The sequence below is a fragment of the Ruditapes philippinarum genome, unplaced genomic scaffold (genome assembly GCF_026571515.1).
Source record: "Ruditapes philippinarum isolate M1 unplaced genomic scaffold, ASM2657151v2 ctg957_1_1_1_1, whole genome shotgun sequence".
NCBI classification, from domain to species: domain Eukaryota; kingdom Metazoa; phylum Mollusca; class Bivalvia; order Venerida; family Veneridae; genus Ruditapes; species Ruditapes philippinarum.
Genome location: NW_026861540.1, coordinates 94,673 through 110,272, shown reverse-complemented (window position 1 = coordinate 110,272; position 15,600 = coordinate 94,673). Strand labels below are relative to the sequence as shown.

The 15,600-nt window shown below is 31.2% G+C and overlaps 1 protein-coding gene across 2 annotated transcripts in view; it reads left to right on the top strand.

The window, feature by feature from the left end:
• The window catches only part of LOC132716028 (rho guanine nucleotide exchange factor 3-like), a 36,236-nt gene extending 24,113 nt beyond the window's left edge, over positions 1-12,123 (top strand). For both annotated transcript variants that reach the window (XM_060699166.1, XM_060699168.1), the window contains 10 exons: positions 935-1,114; positions 3,702-3,764; positions 4,518-4,614; positions 4,933-5,009; positions 5,440-5,596; positions 6,126-6,184; positions 6,480-6,620; positions 7,030-7,098; positions 7,408-7,591; positions 9,190-12,123. In XM_060699166.1, coding sequence (XP_060555149.1) covers positions 935-1,114; positions 3,702-3,764; positions 4,518-4,614; positions 4,933-5,009; positions 5,440-5,596; positions 6,126-6,184; positions 6,480-6,620; positions 7,030-7,098; positions 7,408-7,591; positions 9,190-9,362 — 1,200 coding nt within the window. In that variant the 3' untranslated portion in view covers positions 9,363-12,123. The remainder of the gene's footprint in view (positions 1-934; positions 1,115-3,701; positions 3,765-4,517; positions 4,615-4,932; positions 5,010-5,439; positions 5,597-6,125; positions 6,185-6,479; positions 6,621-7,029; positions 7,099-7,407; positions 7,592-9,189) is intronic.
• Positions 12,124-15,600: the final 3,477 nt, after the last annotated feature.

The following is a 15,600-nucleotide window of genomic DNA, read 5'->3' as shown; positions in this document are numbered from 1 at the left end:
CTCTTCTGGGGTAAAGGGGAAAAAATCCTGAAGAAATGCAGATTCCCATGGTAGTCTGCAGATTAATAAACAAGTCCCAGGCACAATAAGTGCCATGTAGAGGGCTAATAAATAAAATAAATTAGGTGGCCAATAGAGGAGGGATAGTGTAATGTGAATGGGATGTTATAATTTATGATTGTCTGAGGAGGATGTTATTTGGCATTGAATGACAAACAGGCCTGTATGACAAACTCTTAATTGATTTCCATATATGGAAATCTCCTTGTCTGTAAAACATGGCTTACGTTTTGACTGCCAGTGCATTCACCTGAAAATTGATTTCTTATTTATTGGGTGAAGATCAGCTGTCATCATGTATTGTCTAAGTATAACTTTGATTTATTTAGAGATTACAGCCATAATAGAAATATATCATGTTGCCTTTTGAATATTTTGTTGACGTTTTACTTAGATGTGACATATCAAGTATTTATAAAAAAAGCGAGTGATTTAAGTGACCAACTTTTATTTCATAGACAGAAAAGTATTTGATAAGTTCAAAATCAAAACTATATTGAACTCAGTGTTACTTTATGCACTGTTTATTTATTTATTTATTATTTTATTTATTGTTTGTTTTTTAACGAAATTTAAATTTGTATTAATCAAGATTACTGAATAATGACTTGTTTAATTTCAGTGAACTGACCACAGAAGTTCAGTTTATTGAATAAAATCCCATAAAAATCAGTAATAACAATATTGGCCCCTAGAATTTATGTTGTTTAATACAAGTATTATAAATCCCTTACAATTTTTAATTTTTTTTTTGACAGCTCATAAAATTTTCATCATTATGTGAGCCACGTCACTACAAAACCAACATTATGTTGGTTTAGCCTTGACATGGCTCATATTATTATTCAGCTATATTTCATTGTTTTCTTTGCAGAGATCACTCAGCTTCAAGGTTCCAAACCTTCCAAACACGCCACGTAACACTATATCACCATATAAAGCTCCGCCCCCGTCTCCGGGACGATGTCGTCTGTCACGTACCTGGAGTGACATGATGAACGAAGATGGAACGATGCTGTCTAAACTCAGCCATCATGATATCAAGCATCAAGAGGTACATTTGATTACTTATCTTCACTGACCTTGTCCGGTTCCTTTTATCTGTATGTTAGCTTCAGGCCTCTGCAGCACAGCGGTTAAGGTTCCCAACGTTGAATCATTTGCCGCTGACTGCCATGGAGAATGAAGTCTATGAAATCTTTCATGTGGAGAAGATAAGATTTGTAGTTTAATAGAACATTATGTGGCATAATTATAAAGTGTGAGAATTTCCATTACTTTGACATTAATTAATTTTAGATATGAATTTATTGTGTATTGAAAACATTTTAAAAAATAGAGAGAAATTTCAAAGAAATATTAATAAGTACCAGCATTATCTAGCAGCCCTTTGATTTAAGACTTATCTTTCTTGTATTTAAGACTTTCTTTCTTTGATTTAAGACTATCTTTCTTGTATTTAAGACTATCTTTCTTGTATTAACAAACAACATGGCCATACTTTTAGCTGCAAGCTGTCTGGGAAGCAGTTAAATGTACCTTTAACAAGTGCCATCCTAAAAGGCACTGAGTGTAAGAGGTTGACAACTTTCTTCAAAACTAAGTAGTACTAAAGTAGCTGTTTATATTACCAGTGTAGAGAAAATAAGATGATAAAAAAAGCCTGTATTAAGGCATTTAGTGTCATAGATTCATGGTAACAAGTGTCACATTCCAATTTTCATGACAGTGTAATAACCTGTATAATAATTACAAGACAAATAAGGAGTTGAATCCGTACATTGATATATAAATTAGTTTAATAGTATACAGACATAGATATAAAGATGGTTAATATTAATTTTTCTGTATTCAGAAATGAAAGGGTCATAAAAATCTCCTTGATTAAGCTACAGTTCAACTTCTGCCAAGCAACACAATTTTGGATACAGAGATTTTGGTTCTTGTTGAGAGGTGTTACACTAGGGAGGTTAAATTTATTGTGAAACCTTTCAGTGGGAAAAAATTATTGATGTATAGAGGTGATTGCTATATGAAGGGCTGCTCTGTACATGCTGTACTGGAGTTTTAACTCCTTCCTCATTTTTCTGTACATCTCACCTTTGCCCTACTGGTTCAGTTACCTCATTTTGGTTAATTGAATTTGATACCTACATTGTGCAGCCCTTTGAAATATTTACTTTGTGTGCGTTTAAAAAACATAAATAATGCACAGTCTGTTTCTATTTTCGCCTTATTAAAGATTGAAGAAATTGAGTTGTAAATTTATGTTTAAGGCCATTAGTTAATTGAAAATAAAATGATAGAGTGGATAAATAAAAGAAGTACTAGATTAATGAGTGTCTGAGACATTATTGTTAAATTGCATGTATTGAAGTGACAGTAGCCTTAAAGTATGTGATCATACAGTCTGGGTATTGTTGAACTTGGTAGTCACCTGATTTAGTCTTGCATCTTTGAGTGAACCAGACTTGTGGATTGATTGATGTAAAAGGGTTAAACTACAAACTTGACATGCATTACTGTGTGTCATATCAACAAATCTTATCTCCTTTTCAGTATCATTTATTTTACCTTTTAAAATTATTCAGTGCACAGTACCCCCCCCCCCCCCATTTTCATTTTATCATTCTTTTTATTAGTGAAAGTTAGGTTTCATTTTTAGCTTGACTATTCGATAAGAATAAGTAGAGCTATTGCAGTCACCCGAGCGTCGGCGTAACCACTTATGTTAAAGTTTTTGTAATAGTTCAAATATTTTCAAAGTCCATTGACATATGGCTTTGGAACTTTGCACACTTGTTCACCATCATGACCCCAACCTGTAGACAGGAGGAGGTAAGTCTATCAAGCATTTTGACAGAATTATGCCCCTTTTTCGACTTAGAATTTATGTTAAAGTTTTTGTAATACCTTAAATATTTTCCAAGTCCATTGACATATGGCTTTGGAACTTTGCACACTTGTTCACCATTATGACCCCAACCTGAAGACAGGAGGAGGTAACTCTATCAAGCATTTTGACAGAATTATGCCCCTTTTTCGACTTAGAATTTATGTTTAAGTTTTTGTAATACCTCAAATATTTTCAAAGTTCATTGACATATGGCTTTGAAACTTTGCACACTTGTTCACCATCATTACCCCAAGGAGGAGGTAACTGTATCAAGCATTTTTTTTTACTATCAAGCACTAAGAATAGTCGAGCGTTGCTGTCCTACCGACAGCTCTTGTTTTCACTATGTCTATTCTATATGCTTATGCAGTTTTGTTTTTCCTAAATGGAATATCTTTAGATTTAAAATCATGAGTTTCACTTGTAACCTTTATTACAAGTAAAACTAGTCAATTCTGTTATAGATTTGAGATTTTTTTGCCCATAAACTTTCCTTGTATGAGGACTCACATACCAACCAGATGATGAACTATTTTGAAGAAAGGTGTAGTCATTTATGCTGTTTTTGTTATATACCAGGAAATGTCGGGGAGAAATGTTGAAATGAGGCCATTGACTTTCTTAAACCATGAAATCATGTACTAATTTATAAAATTTCTCGCTCGATATGAAAGCCTTTGCTTTTTTTTGTGTTTTTGTTTTAATTTAGTTATTGTTCACATAATTTGTAAATTTTTTATTCTAGGCTATTTATGAGCTATACCAGGGGGAATTGGACCTGATTGAAGATCTGAATGTTGTGAAAAATGTAAGTCATTAAACATAGTGTTTCTTGTCATCATGAATATTTGATGTGACCATTCCTCTTACCTGATTAAGATTTTTTAGATAGATTATCCTCAGATGCCCTAGAATCATCCATTTCCATGACACCATTTTTATTCTTGTGAAATTATTATGAATTTGTGTGTTATTCATGTAGGTACATAGTTTTGAATTTATTTTGGTTAAACAAAAAGTTTTGAGGGTTTCTTTTTCAATAACTATTTCATATACATGATGTATTTTCAAATGATTGATTGTACAGTTGAGCAGGGAGTGTTAGGAAAAATAAAACAACAAAAAAACATCCCCTAATTAGCCTAATATTAGTGTTTTAGCTATTTTTGAAAGTCCGTGAGTTACCAGTGATATTGAAAGACCTGTGTCAGCAGCATAGGGCCATGTTATTGTACATATTATCTGTTTAGTCTGACCTGACTCTTGTTGGCTGATTCCGGCACTTCATTTTCCCAGAATTATTAATTTCATGATGAAAAATAACCAGAATTGAAAAGCATTGCAATGTTGAATGGTTTTCACTCAAATTGACCAAAGAAAAGCACAGAAATATGATTTTCAATTAAATTCTGTGTATATTTCTTCATTATCTTTCGCACTTCTTTCCAGTTTTAAATGTCCCAGCTGATCTGTGTATTAAAGTTATTCAAATTTGATATTTATGACCTCAGTGGAGTTCCTTCAAGCAGAGTACTGGAAAAGTAATAATTTTATATTTTAGACATATCGGGACTCATTGCATAAACTACAGTTGATGACAGATGGAGAGTTAGAGCAGATCTTTGGTCCTATTGATGAACTTATGCCTATACATGAAGGTAAGATTATTCATACCAAGGGAAAGTTGACCCATCTACAAAATAGCATTCACTATACGATTAATGGGAAATTTTTTTGTTGTTAAAATTAGACCCCGTCTTATGACTAATCTTATGAGTAGTCAATCTGAAATGCTAGTAAATATTGTACCAATCTCAAGTCTGGGAATTTTTACAATGCTATGTTGATGTAAAGGAGAGGAGTGCCATAGTATCTGAATGTGTTGAAAAAAAATTTGGCAGAATTAAAAAATTGAATAATAATTTTGTACACATTTGTACAAATATTTGAGATAACATGTATGGTTTATTTGACAGACCTGGTCAACAGAATGAAAGGTCAAAGGTTACCAGATGGGACAACACAAGAGATAGGATATCAGCTGAGAGAATGGGTGAGTTAGTTTTTTGTTAAAACATCCGGATATTGAAAATGAAAAGTTTTAATACAATGCACAAGAGAGGATAAAACGCTTGTGAAGTCTAGTTTTTGAAAAAAAAACAATCATTCTGTTGTAATCTTTTGAAAAGTATAGTGTAACTTTTGAAAATCGAACACCTTTGGGACTAGCCAAAAAGTTCGAAATAAGTAACATAGAAAACAAAAGGAGAAATTCTATGATCCTGAAAAATGTTCAGATTTCAGAAGTTTCTGGATTTTAGAATTCTGAAATTCGGAAGTTAGACTTATCATTGTTCTAAAGACGGTCACACTGCATAGGTAACACTGTATCTATGCAAAGCTGCATTAGTACTTTGTGTATGTAAAGTCTTAAAATATTTCAGTTTTTAATTTGAAAATGGTGTATATATATTTTTTTGCAGATTCCCAGTTTGAAGGTGTATATATCATTTTGTGCTAACCAAGTGTTTGGTAAGGTATTGTTAGATGAGAAGAAGAATGATCCAGCAGTTGATGATTTCTTACAGAGATGTCAGGAATCCCCTTTCAGCAGGAAGCTAGATCTATGGGGACTTCTAGGTATACATTTATATACTTAACCTTGAATTACAAAAATGTTTCTTTTTGAGAATTAATACACATTTATGTCTTACTAGACATATTTGTCTGTCCTTAGCCCCTATTTTTCTCAAACAGAATTCAGTTTTTTAAAGTGTGTTCAGCTGTATATCTGCTGCAAAAAATATTTTTTCAATTTTAAGACCTGATATTTCCAAACTGCTTTTATGAAATAATATTATAGTAAATTGCCTTACAAATGGTGCATACACAACATTGTTAAACAGATAAAACAGTATTTAATAAAGTAGAAGAATATTTTGTTCTGGAGCATTTTATTCTGTTTACATAAAGAAATTCATGTGACAAAAATATTTGTCAAAAAATTGAGGAAATTTCTTGAATGACTTCCAAACACGCCATGTAACACTATGTGTTCCACTGTGCATTATCATTGATTTTCATGATCAGTCTGAAAGCAAAAAATGCAGTTAATGTGAATATTGTTGTTCTTATTACTAATTTAAACAATATTGATGAATATTTACAGATGGTGCAAGAGGCAGATTCATGAAGTACCCTTTGTTGTTAAGAAGTATTCACAAATATGTAAGCAACTTTCTTAGCTTTTTCTTGTATATGATAATTGAAAATTATATTAATCTTTGTTACAATTGTTTTGTTGCTTTTTAAAGGCTTTTTTAAAAAGAAATAAATATATATAGAAGTAAAAACTAAACTTATTGATACATCTGTTCATTGATTCAGAATTGAACCATACTATTAAAACATTTTCAGGTAAAAACAAGTACAAAAACTTGTCAGAACGCATGTTAAACATAAATGTTAGTAAATTATGATTTTAGAAGGATGGAAGGATAAGTGATACATTGCATGTTTTCAGAGCACAGATTGGTTAGATTGTCAGCACCTAGCCGAGGCTGTGAGGTTGGCGGAGGAGGTGGTTGCCGAGGCTGACAAGAAGACTGGAGGTGCTAAATGTATCTACTATAGAGCCAGGATATCATACCTATATGATGACCAGGTTTGTCAACTTGATAACTTTATGTTTGCTCAGGGTAACATTGATATTATCAAGAGTTTCTATGAAAATAAAAAAAGAATTGAACCAAGAAATCTAAGGACCTGAAATTACCATTTTAAGAAGCTACGAATGAGGCCCTTATGAAATTTGTAACGATGGCAGTTTACTATTTTGAACAAATAGATTTCACAGTAAAAATGGTCCTAGGATTGGAAACTTACCTCGACTATTAGCTTTGAACAATAGTCCTTATGACCATTATATGTAAAAGTCCTAGCAAAGAGATGATAGTTAGGTTTTCAGTATGCATGGTACATTGTATATGGCAAATAAAGCATGAAGGTGGGACTGAATGTATATTAAATGTAATTAGTCGCCTAACTCAATATAAAATGTATTATTATTGCAGAAGCATCCTGACATAGAGAAAGCTACAACTTTGTTGTGTAATGGAACATTAAAGAACAATAAAGGAACAGTAAGTACAAAAAAAAATAACTGAATATCTAAGATACATGACTATCTATTTTAGTAACAACTAAACAAGACTGGATATCTTTGTAACATGGATAAATGTCTTAGTGACATGACTTTAGTTGTTAAGTGCAGTTTTACAATATTTTAATCAAGAATCAAATAAATTATAGTAGTTTCATTCCCCTGAAACATTTCCCATTTGCAAATTTGTAATGATATTTCTGATTGTACTTTTCTTTCAATTTTAAAACTGTAACATATAATATGTTTTGGCTTAATTAAAAAAATAAAAATTGGTATCATTTTACAGAAGCTACAGTTGTTTTTGTTTGATACAATATTGGTGGTTACACGGTTGGTAACACATAATGGTCAGCAAGGTTTCCAGGTGTACAGGGACCCTATACCAGTATCACAACTCGTTGTGGAAGACCTGAAAGATGGGGAGGTCAAAATGGGCTCATTCCGGTCAGCGTTTGGTTCTTCACAGACTTGTGAGTATTTATAAATATTTCTATATGTCATTGAATTTTATAACTGTATTTTGCATGTAGATTCCCTTAATTTTTTTTCCATTTGTCTAGATAATATGACTTAATTTTTCCCGGTGATTCTTTTTCACTGTGTAATTTTCCTTTGCCAAATAAGATTATTGGTTTGTTTTTCCTCTATTGTTTTACCACTTCTTGGACATCTAGACATAGTGCTTTTAAGTCACCCCAGATAACTACTTTGTGGGTTTCATAACAAGTAATGGCTCTAGTGTGGATCTAGAAAACTGAAAGAGAATCTCACCTGTGATGGAATTTATACTCACAACCTCCAGATTAGGAGTCCAGCGCTCATTGGCTACACTAATGTTCCTTATTGGTGCTCCCAAATCCTATATTGATCAAAGGGAGTTAAATCTTTCTTATATAAATTGCTCACTTCAGACAGTCAATATAAAAGGGAGAATACAGGTTTTTTACTTTGTTTTGTTGAATAATGCATATTTACTACAGCAAATAGCAGGAAATTATATTTTGAAGCTTTATTAAGCAAAAAAATGAACATAATTACTGAATCTGTTCTCTAATGACGTAAAAATAAAATAACTTACGCTCGTATATTAAGAGTAGTTTTTGTTTTTAAAGGAAATAAAGTTTGATAGTATGTGAAACAGAATTTTCCTAGATTAACAATAATAGCAGTGTTTCCACCAATGAATATTGATGATCATAAATTAGAGCTTGGAAGTTTTTGTCTTTTTCAAGGAAGTAAATTTAGGTATCGGAATTTTTGTTAGTTTATCAGAAATCAGTTGAAATAAGATTTCAGAATTAGTTTTTGTTATTGATATCCTTAAGCATTGTCATAGTAGTCTTTATCTATTTTAGACTTTTCTCTCAATTTCTAATATTAGTACATGTATGATTTGTTTTACAATGGACCTTTCCAGTATTTATTGTTTTATGCAAACTGGCTTAACAGCTACAATTGCTACACTGGTATAATGTCTCATATTGGAAGGAACAAACCTCAGGTGGTCCTTCAAGTTTCATCAGATAGCAATGACATGCTAACTTGTATTTTTCACCGTAACAGAAGGTCATGACTGTCAAGTAATATAACTTTGTTTGCAATTTTTTGGGCAATTTTTTCTGTCCATGACTGAGCAAACGGGAAATGATAATTGAAATGTTTTTACTGACAAGAATCTGGACCAGGATTTGTTTACCAATTAGGTTTTTATTGTATGTTTAAACATATTGAAAGCCCTTAAATTTTGAATGGACTAGTCCAAAGCCAAAGCTGGGAGAGTCCATCACACAGATTCAACAGGCAATGGGTTAAATCCTTTGAACTTACTATTGATTGTTTTTGCATTTAAAGCAGGACACATTCATATTAGTCATTTAATGATTCTTAGAATTTTGCTGATATTGTAAATTGGCTTTGAATCATGTTAATATATTTTGTAAATTTATATAAGTTGAAAAATGTATTTGTGTATTTCTGTGAAAAAAAGCTATTTCTGATGTTGTGTTATGTGGTTTATTTATAATTCCAGTCTTAAGTTAGATCATAATATATTTGTTTATTTTTTCAGCCCGGAATTTACTGAGGGTGTCGTTTAAAGACTCTAACTTAGGTCAGTCACACACGTTAATGTCCACTGACGAGCACGATAAACGACAATGGTTAACTCACCTGCATCAAGCTGTCAAGGTCACACAAACTGACAGTATGCACAAAAATGACAAAGACAAACCCACCAACTGAACTCAAAAAAACTGATATTTGGCTGGTAACTTTGAAAAAATCCTTGTACGAAAAAGGTAGAAAAAAGTATGTATTTTGTTTGTTCACTCACAAACACACGACACGATGTCATATTCTTGTACACAAGTGCTATGATGGGATTTTGTGAGGGGATTTTGTCCGAGCTCGTATGACATTGGCTAGCTGATACAGGAATTTTCTACATGACTGTGAATACTCATGATGAGGAACAGGGTTGTTAATATCTGATACATGTTTTAAAAAAAGCATGAAGAATGAATTTAATTTGACAAGGGATGATAAATGTATAAAGGTGTAACCATAGCAACAAAAGGGACCAAGATGAAATGAATGTGTTTTAAGCAAATCAGATTAAAAACATGTTGGTTTTCTCACCTTGATTGACACATGAAACAAGAAATGAGACAACTTTTTTTAAAGCTATGTACAGACATATATAATTGTTTATGCGTGGCTGATTTAAAGAAGAGACATGCTAAAGTTTAGATGATAGATTTGAAATAATTACTTTGCTATGCTTTCAACAACAGATTGACTTTTGTTATGAATGTATATTAGTAATGGACACTGCATAAACAGGTTCTAGACATTTGGTATTACAAACAGTTTTGGAAATGATGTTGTTAGAAGGAGAAGATTTTTCTATGAATTGTGGATTAAGTTCTTTTTTTGCTTTGTTGTTAGTTTGGAAAAGAATGTTTAGATCTTTAGCATTTTTCTCCATAGATACATCATTTTTGTGTCATGTTTGTTGCATTTTACCTTAGAAATTGTTATACATCATATCAGAAGTAAGGTCAATTTATCATATTGTTGTGTAAATTAGTGTTATAAATTATTGTCCTTTTTGTCTAAAGCTTTAAATGGACCATTTGCTTATCCCTTTGAATGTTTTGGGCTTTAATTACAAAAACAATTGATTACCTTTACTGTAGGATAGACTGAAAATTAAAAAGTCACAAAGGTACAACAGGGTTGGGGGAGGGGGTCCATTTATAAAACCAATATTCATTCATGTTCCCAATCCCAAATACATGTTCTTTACTTTATCTCCCATTTTAGATGAATATTTCCAATTCAAAGAAATAAAACCCTAAAAAAAGATAAAATTATCAACATCCTAACTACACTGTACCACAACAAATTGTGTTTTTCTGTTCCAAATTTTAAACTGTGCTTATAATTGAAATACAACAAAATTTTAAAGAACAAATTATTTAATTTTCTTGTTTTATTTGACTTAGTAAAACAGTGCACACTTTCCCAATTTTGTCTAAAATGACCCTTAAATTCCAAATTTCAGAGTCAAGTCACATTCCGAAAATGGTGAGAGAGAAAATTCTGTAATCAATATAAGCTTTGAAAATAAATAAATGAATTTCTAAGGATTTAGCATGTGATCAGATAAAGGAAAATGTTAAGATCTGTATTAGTCAATGAAGTATCAGCTATACCCAGTCATAGGGTAGAAATTAAGTTTCTGAGGCATGATACTTTCATCTCATTGTCTACATATTACATAAAGTTAAAGACCTGTTACTACAAATTGATCATTTCCCCGACATTTGAGTTTTGTACATACATTATACATGTAGATTAGAAGATGTACATTTGTGAGGCCAGTAATATATAACATTTTTTTTATTTCTTTGATTTCTCTCTCATTTCTTTCTACTTCCATCTCATCTTCTCTATCTTTCCTTCTGTCTTGTACATATTTTTTACTTCTTTTCTACTTTTTTCTTAATGACATCATTTGTCCTACATATGCAATACATTTTTTGTTACTTAATGATTTTTTTTGTTTGTTTTAATGGCAGTGTCAGGGGGACATATTTACAGGCATTTACAAATTGTACATATCTCTAGTTTTGGAAGATATTTAAATCTTTCATGCTAACATAGTCAAAATTGGTGTCAGATTGTTTTATGTAGGTTTTTTTTGTTTTTTTTTAAATGCAATTAAATTTCATACCTTCAGCTATTTTCTTCTTCTTAAAACTAATATCTTGTACACCGTAATTCGAAAAAAAAAAAATACAAATTTTCTTGAAAAAAAAAATCAAAACCATATTTTGAGAGAATAAAACAAAGTTTTTTTTTAAATGTGACTTATCTATCTTTATGTATTTATTTGGCCTGTGGTAAACAAGATTGTAATAATTGTAATAAGATAATCCAGTATGCCAGTTACTACTGGTTACTACATGTAATCCCCTTACCGCTGGGGGTTTCAAATCCTGCCAGAGACTATAGATTATTTTACATGAGAAATCTGTCGAGCTAGCTTATTGTTTGGTGGCTGTTTTTATCTGATACACACACTAATGCCTGAAATATTGCATGTAAAGGTACATGGTGTGTTCCTCCACCAGTAAACCTGGAAAGTTACCATTAGCGTTGGTGTTGCTCAAAATCCAACCCCAAAAATCAAACAGTTATTATGCATAAGCATTTTTTTTTTAAGTTTTTTTTTTTTTTTTTTTTTGAAAAGATGAATCATTTTGTAGCTGATTTTATTTATTTGATTTTATTGTAAAATGATTACAGGTTTAGATTGACAACAAGGTCAAAGAACTTGGCTTGTAGGTCACAGTAATACGTATGTATAGCGAGAGAGAAAAAATGAAGTGAATATGTGGTCAGTTGTCCATGACAAGAGTCATCTTGACATTAACGGAATACATTTTTAAGCATGATGGTCTATTATAATTAACCATAAAGTATATTTTAAAGAAAAGGAAGGGGGAGGGAGGGAGAGAGTAGAGGGATGGAGGGGGGAGGGGGGAGGGAGGGAGAGAGAGAGATATGAAAAAAAAATGACGTATAATTTTTGATATATTTTTTTTGTTTGATTGATAAATTAAAGGAAAACAAACTCACCATTTTTGACCAAGCACTTTTTCATGTTTTGATGTTTTCTGGGTTGTTAGTAGAAAAATTAATTGAAATTGATCATTCTAAAACATTTATTGGGATATCTTGGCAAATTCAAACCTTGTTATCATGTAGCCTCCATCATTTATACCTCTTAATTTATATTTTTTACATTTTTGACATAACCTTTTTTGTTTTCAGGGTATATAAATTATCATTTTGTAATATAAAGTTAAACCTGTATTAAAGACCACCTCCGAATAACGGTCACTCCATAAATTAAGGTCTTTATTCAACAACCTTTCATTGATTAAATAAAACATAGTAACCTACAAATAAAGACCACCTTTCTGTAAAGGGCATATTTGGTTCTTCCTTCCGATGTCCTTTATTCACAGGTTAGACTGTACTGAGAATTTGTAGGATCTAGTACATTGTATTAAGTGACCATAAGTACTTTTAGTCATTTAAATTTCAACGTTTTGCCATGTTTTGTTGTCTTGTGTATGTCTTGCCTTTAATGCCATATTTTGAATGTTGTGTAATGTATTCAGCTAGTCAGTGGAGGAAATAATCTTAGTGCCAAGTAGAAACCTGTCAGTCTACCCACTCACACCATAATGTTTTACATTATGTTACTAAATACAGTATCACTTGCTTTTTTGCAAACATGACCTTCAAATTTAACTCATATATTGTAGTTTGTTTTGGATTATTTTTGTGACATATCAGGATTGATTTTTGACTTAATAAAAAAATAGATATATAGAGGATACTCAAGTTTTTTCTATAAATACAGGATTTATTTTTTATGGAGTGGTATGACAATAAATATTTCACAAGTTGCTGTAGTCACAAGTGAAATATGGTCATTTTCATACTACAAGATAAAAATAAATCCTATATTTATAGAAAAACATGGAATTTTCTTTTTATTTTATACTTTTTCTCCTTCTTTCTTTCCCCTTATGATTGGAAAGACTTCTCCTTTAATTTTGTGTTTTGGCTGAATTTAGAAGAAAATAGGCAAGATAACAAAATGAGAAATAAATTAAACAGTGACAAAAAGGAAAATGAAAAAATGAATTGTATTTCATCAATATGTATATGTATATCATAAATTACCAATTTTTGCAAATAGATTACAGCTATGTTTGAATTATCCTCTAAAATCAATATACTTTAATTATAAGCTTTTTAAGCTTCAAATTTGATATCACTTGGCACAAATTATTTAATTGTTTTCCTTTGGTGCTTACTTGTGTGTGTAAAAAGTAAACATTTTAGTGTTTATCCATTTTTGTCATTTTTTACTGCCATACTGTAAATTTTCATAGGGAATTATTTGCAATGGAAATTAGAAAAAAAGCGTAACTTTTGATCATAATTTTATGCTATGAAAGATTTTTTTGCATGTACCCAAAGTTAATGTTAATTCATTGGTATTTAATAGCTTTGTTCATTTATTCTTGATGAAATTTTTTTTGTTTGTTTGTCCTAAAAATGTTTTTTTATACTTGATTTTTTATTATGTTACTGTACATATATATTAAACATAACTCATGTATATTTAAGTTTACACAATGTTCATGTGTATCATGTTTACACAAACAAACATATCTTGTCCCTAACATCTTCAGTCATCATATAAGCTTACACATTAAAACAGAAAATATAAGTGGCAGCATGGCTTAGCAGTTAAATGTATCAAAAGTAATCTAAGGATTGCTGGCCGAGTGGGTTAAGATCCCATCAGGTCCATGGGCAAGAAACATTACAATTGACTTATTGCTTAGTACTGGTTGGTCCCAGGAATGGAGTTTAGGTTTCTTTTTCTGAAATCTGTAAATGGCTACACAAACATTACACAAAATGAGTGTTATAAATAACCTAATAACAAAATCAGCATTCTTAATTACTGTATTCCTAGAAATGTTCGCGGATACAATATTTCGCGTTTTTCACAACGTCGGCATTTTCGCGGAGACCAACTTTCGCGGATATGTAGTAACCGCGAATTCCGCGAATGTTAAGTCGCTACGGTCTAAATTACAGCTTTTAGAGGCTACGTTTTTGATGCATGACCTTGCCTGATGGGTGCTTTTAATTATTTTATTTTTTGACAAGTCGCGCCTTAAGCGCAACGTTACTCGATTCATTTTCATCTATTGACTAGTTGAACAAGGACGGTTGTTCCGTGAACACTTTCATATTTCCTTACCTTTCATTATGTTATTAAGTAAGATTTAGTCAGACCCGTTAGCTTTTATTCTCATTTGAATCCTAACTGACTTTATCTTCAAATGTCGATACTTTTTTTTACACTGTAGCACTTTATCACTTTTGTACTTTTAACAAAGGATTACACCTACTCCAAGCAAATAAAATCCAAGTCATTCAATGTTCGCAAACTGTAAATGCGTTTGTCAAGGCTGTGACTAGCAAATAACGTCAATAAGCATGATAATTACTAATAATTGATATTTTGTTTTTCAGCGTACTAGTATCAATAACATACATAAATTAATCTTTACACATTTCTATAGCTTCTGTGTTTATATGCTGTTTTTTGTGTAAGTAGATTATAGTAAATATTCTGCACTTTTTATGTTATATTTGGCTGAAGCTAGAAATGTTCGCGGATTTGTTATAAGTGATATATTCGCGGCTATAAAGATTCGCGGAATCATGCCTACCGCGAAAACCGCTAACTTAAAATGCGCGAAATCTTTTCTAGGAATACAGTAATCTTTAACTTGGATGTTTATTCTCACACATATTCCAATTTATATATATATAAACATATAAATTATAATAGATATATATTTGCATGTATTCAGTATTACCCCACACATAACCTCAGTATAGTAGTATTCTTACAGTACTAGTATCATATTTGTATTTACCTATTGTTATAAACTGAACCATGTCTTACACAAGTTTACTAGATTACATTAGACTACATTCTTATCCATTTTTAACTTTATCCAATCTTATTTTAACCTTATCTTACCCATTCTAATTTTAACCTTATTTTACCCATTCTGAGTATATTATATTTTTATCGCCCACTTTAACATTACCCATTCTAATTTTAACCTTATCTTTCCCATTTAAATTTTGCACTTAACCTTACCCATTCTTTAATCTTTTAATTTTTGCCTTACCCAATTAACTACATTTACAACTAAATTCAGTCTGAAATTGCCAAATTCAAATAAATGTTTTCTAACCAGTTACCCACTTTAACATCAAAAATAATTTGCATAAATAAAATCTAGATATTTTTCATGCTAATCTTTCCCATTCTTCACACCTGAACTAATATTTTTACTTGCAT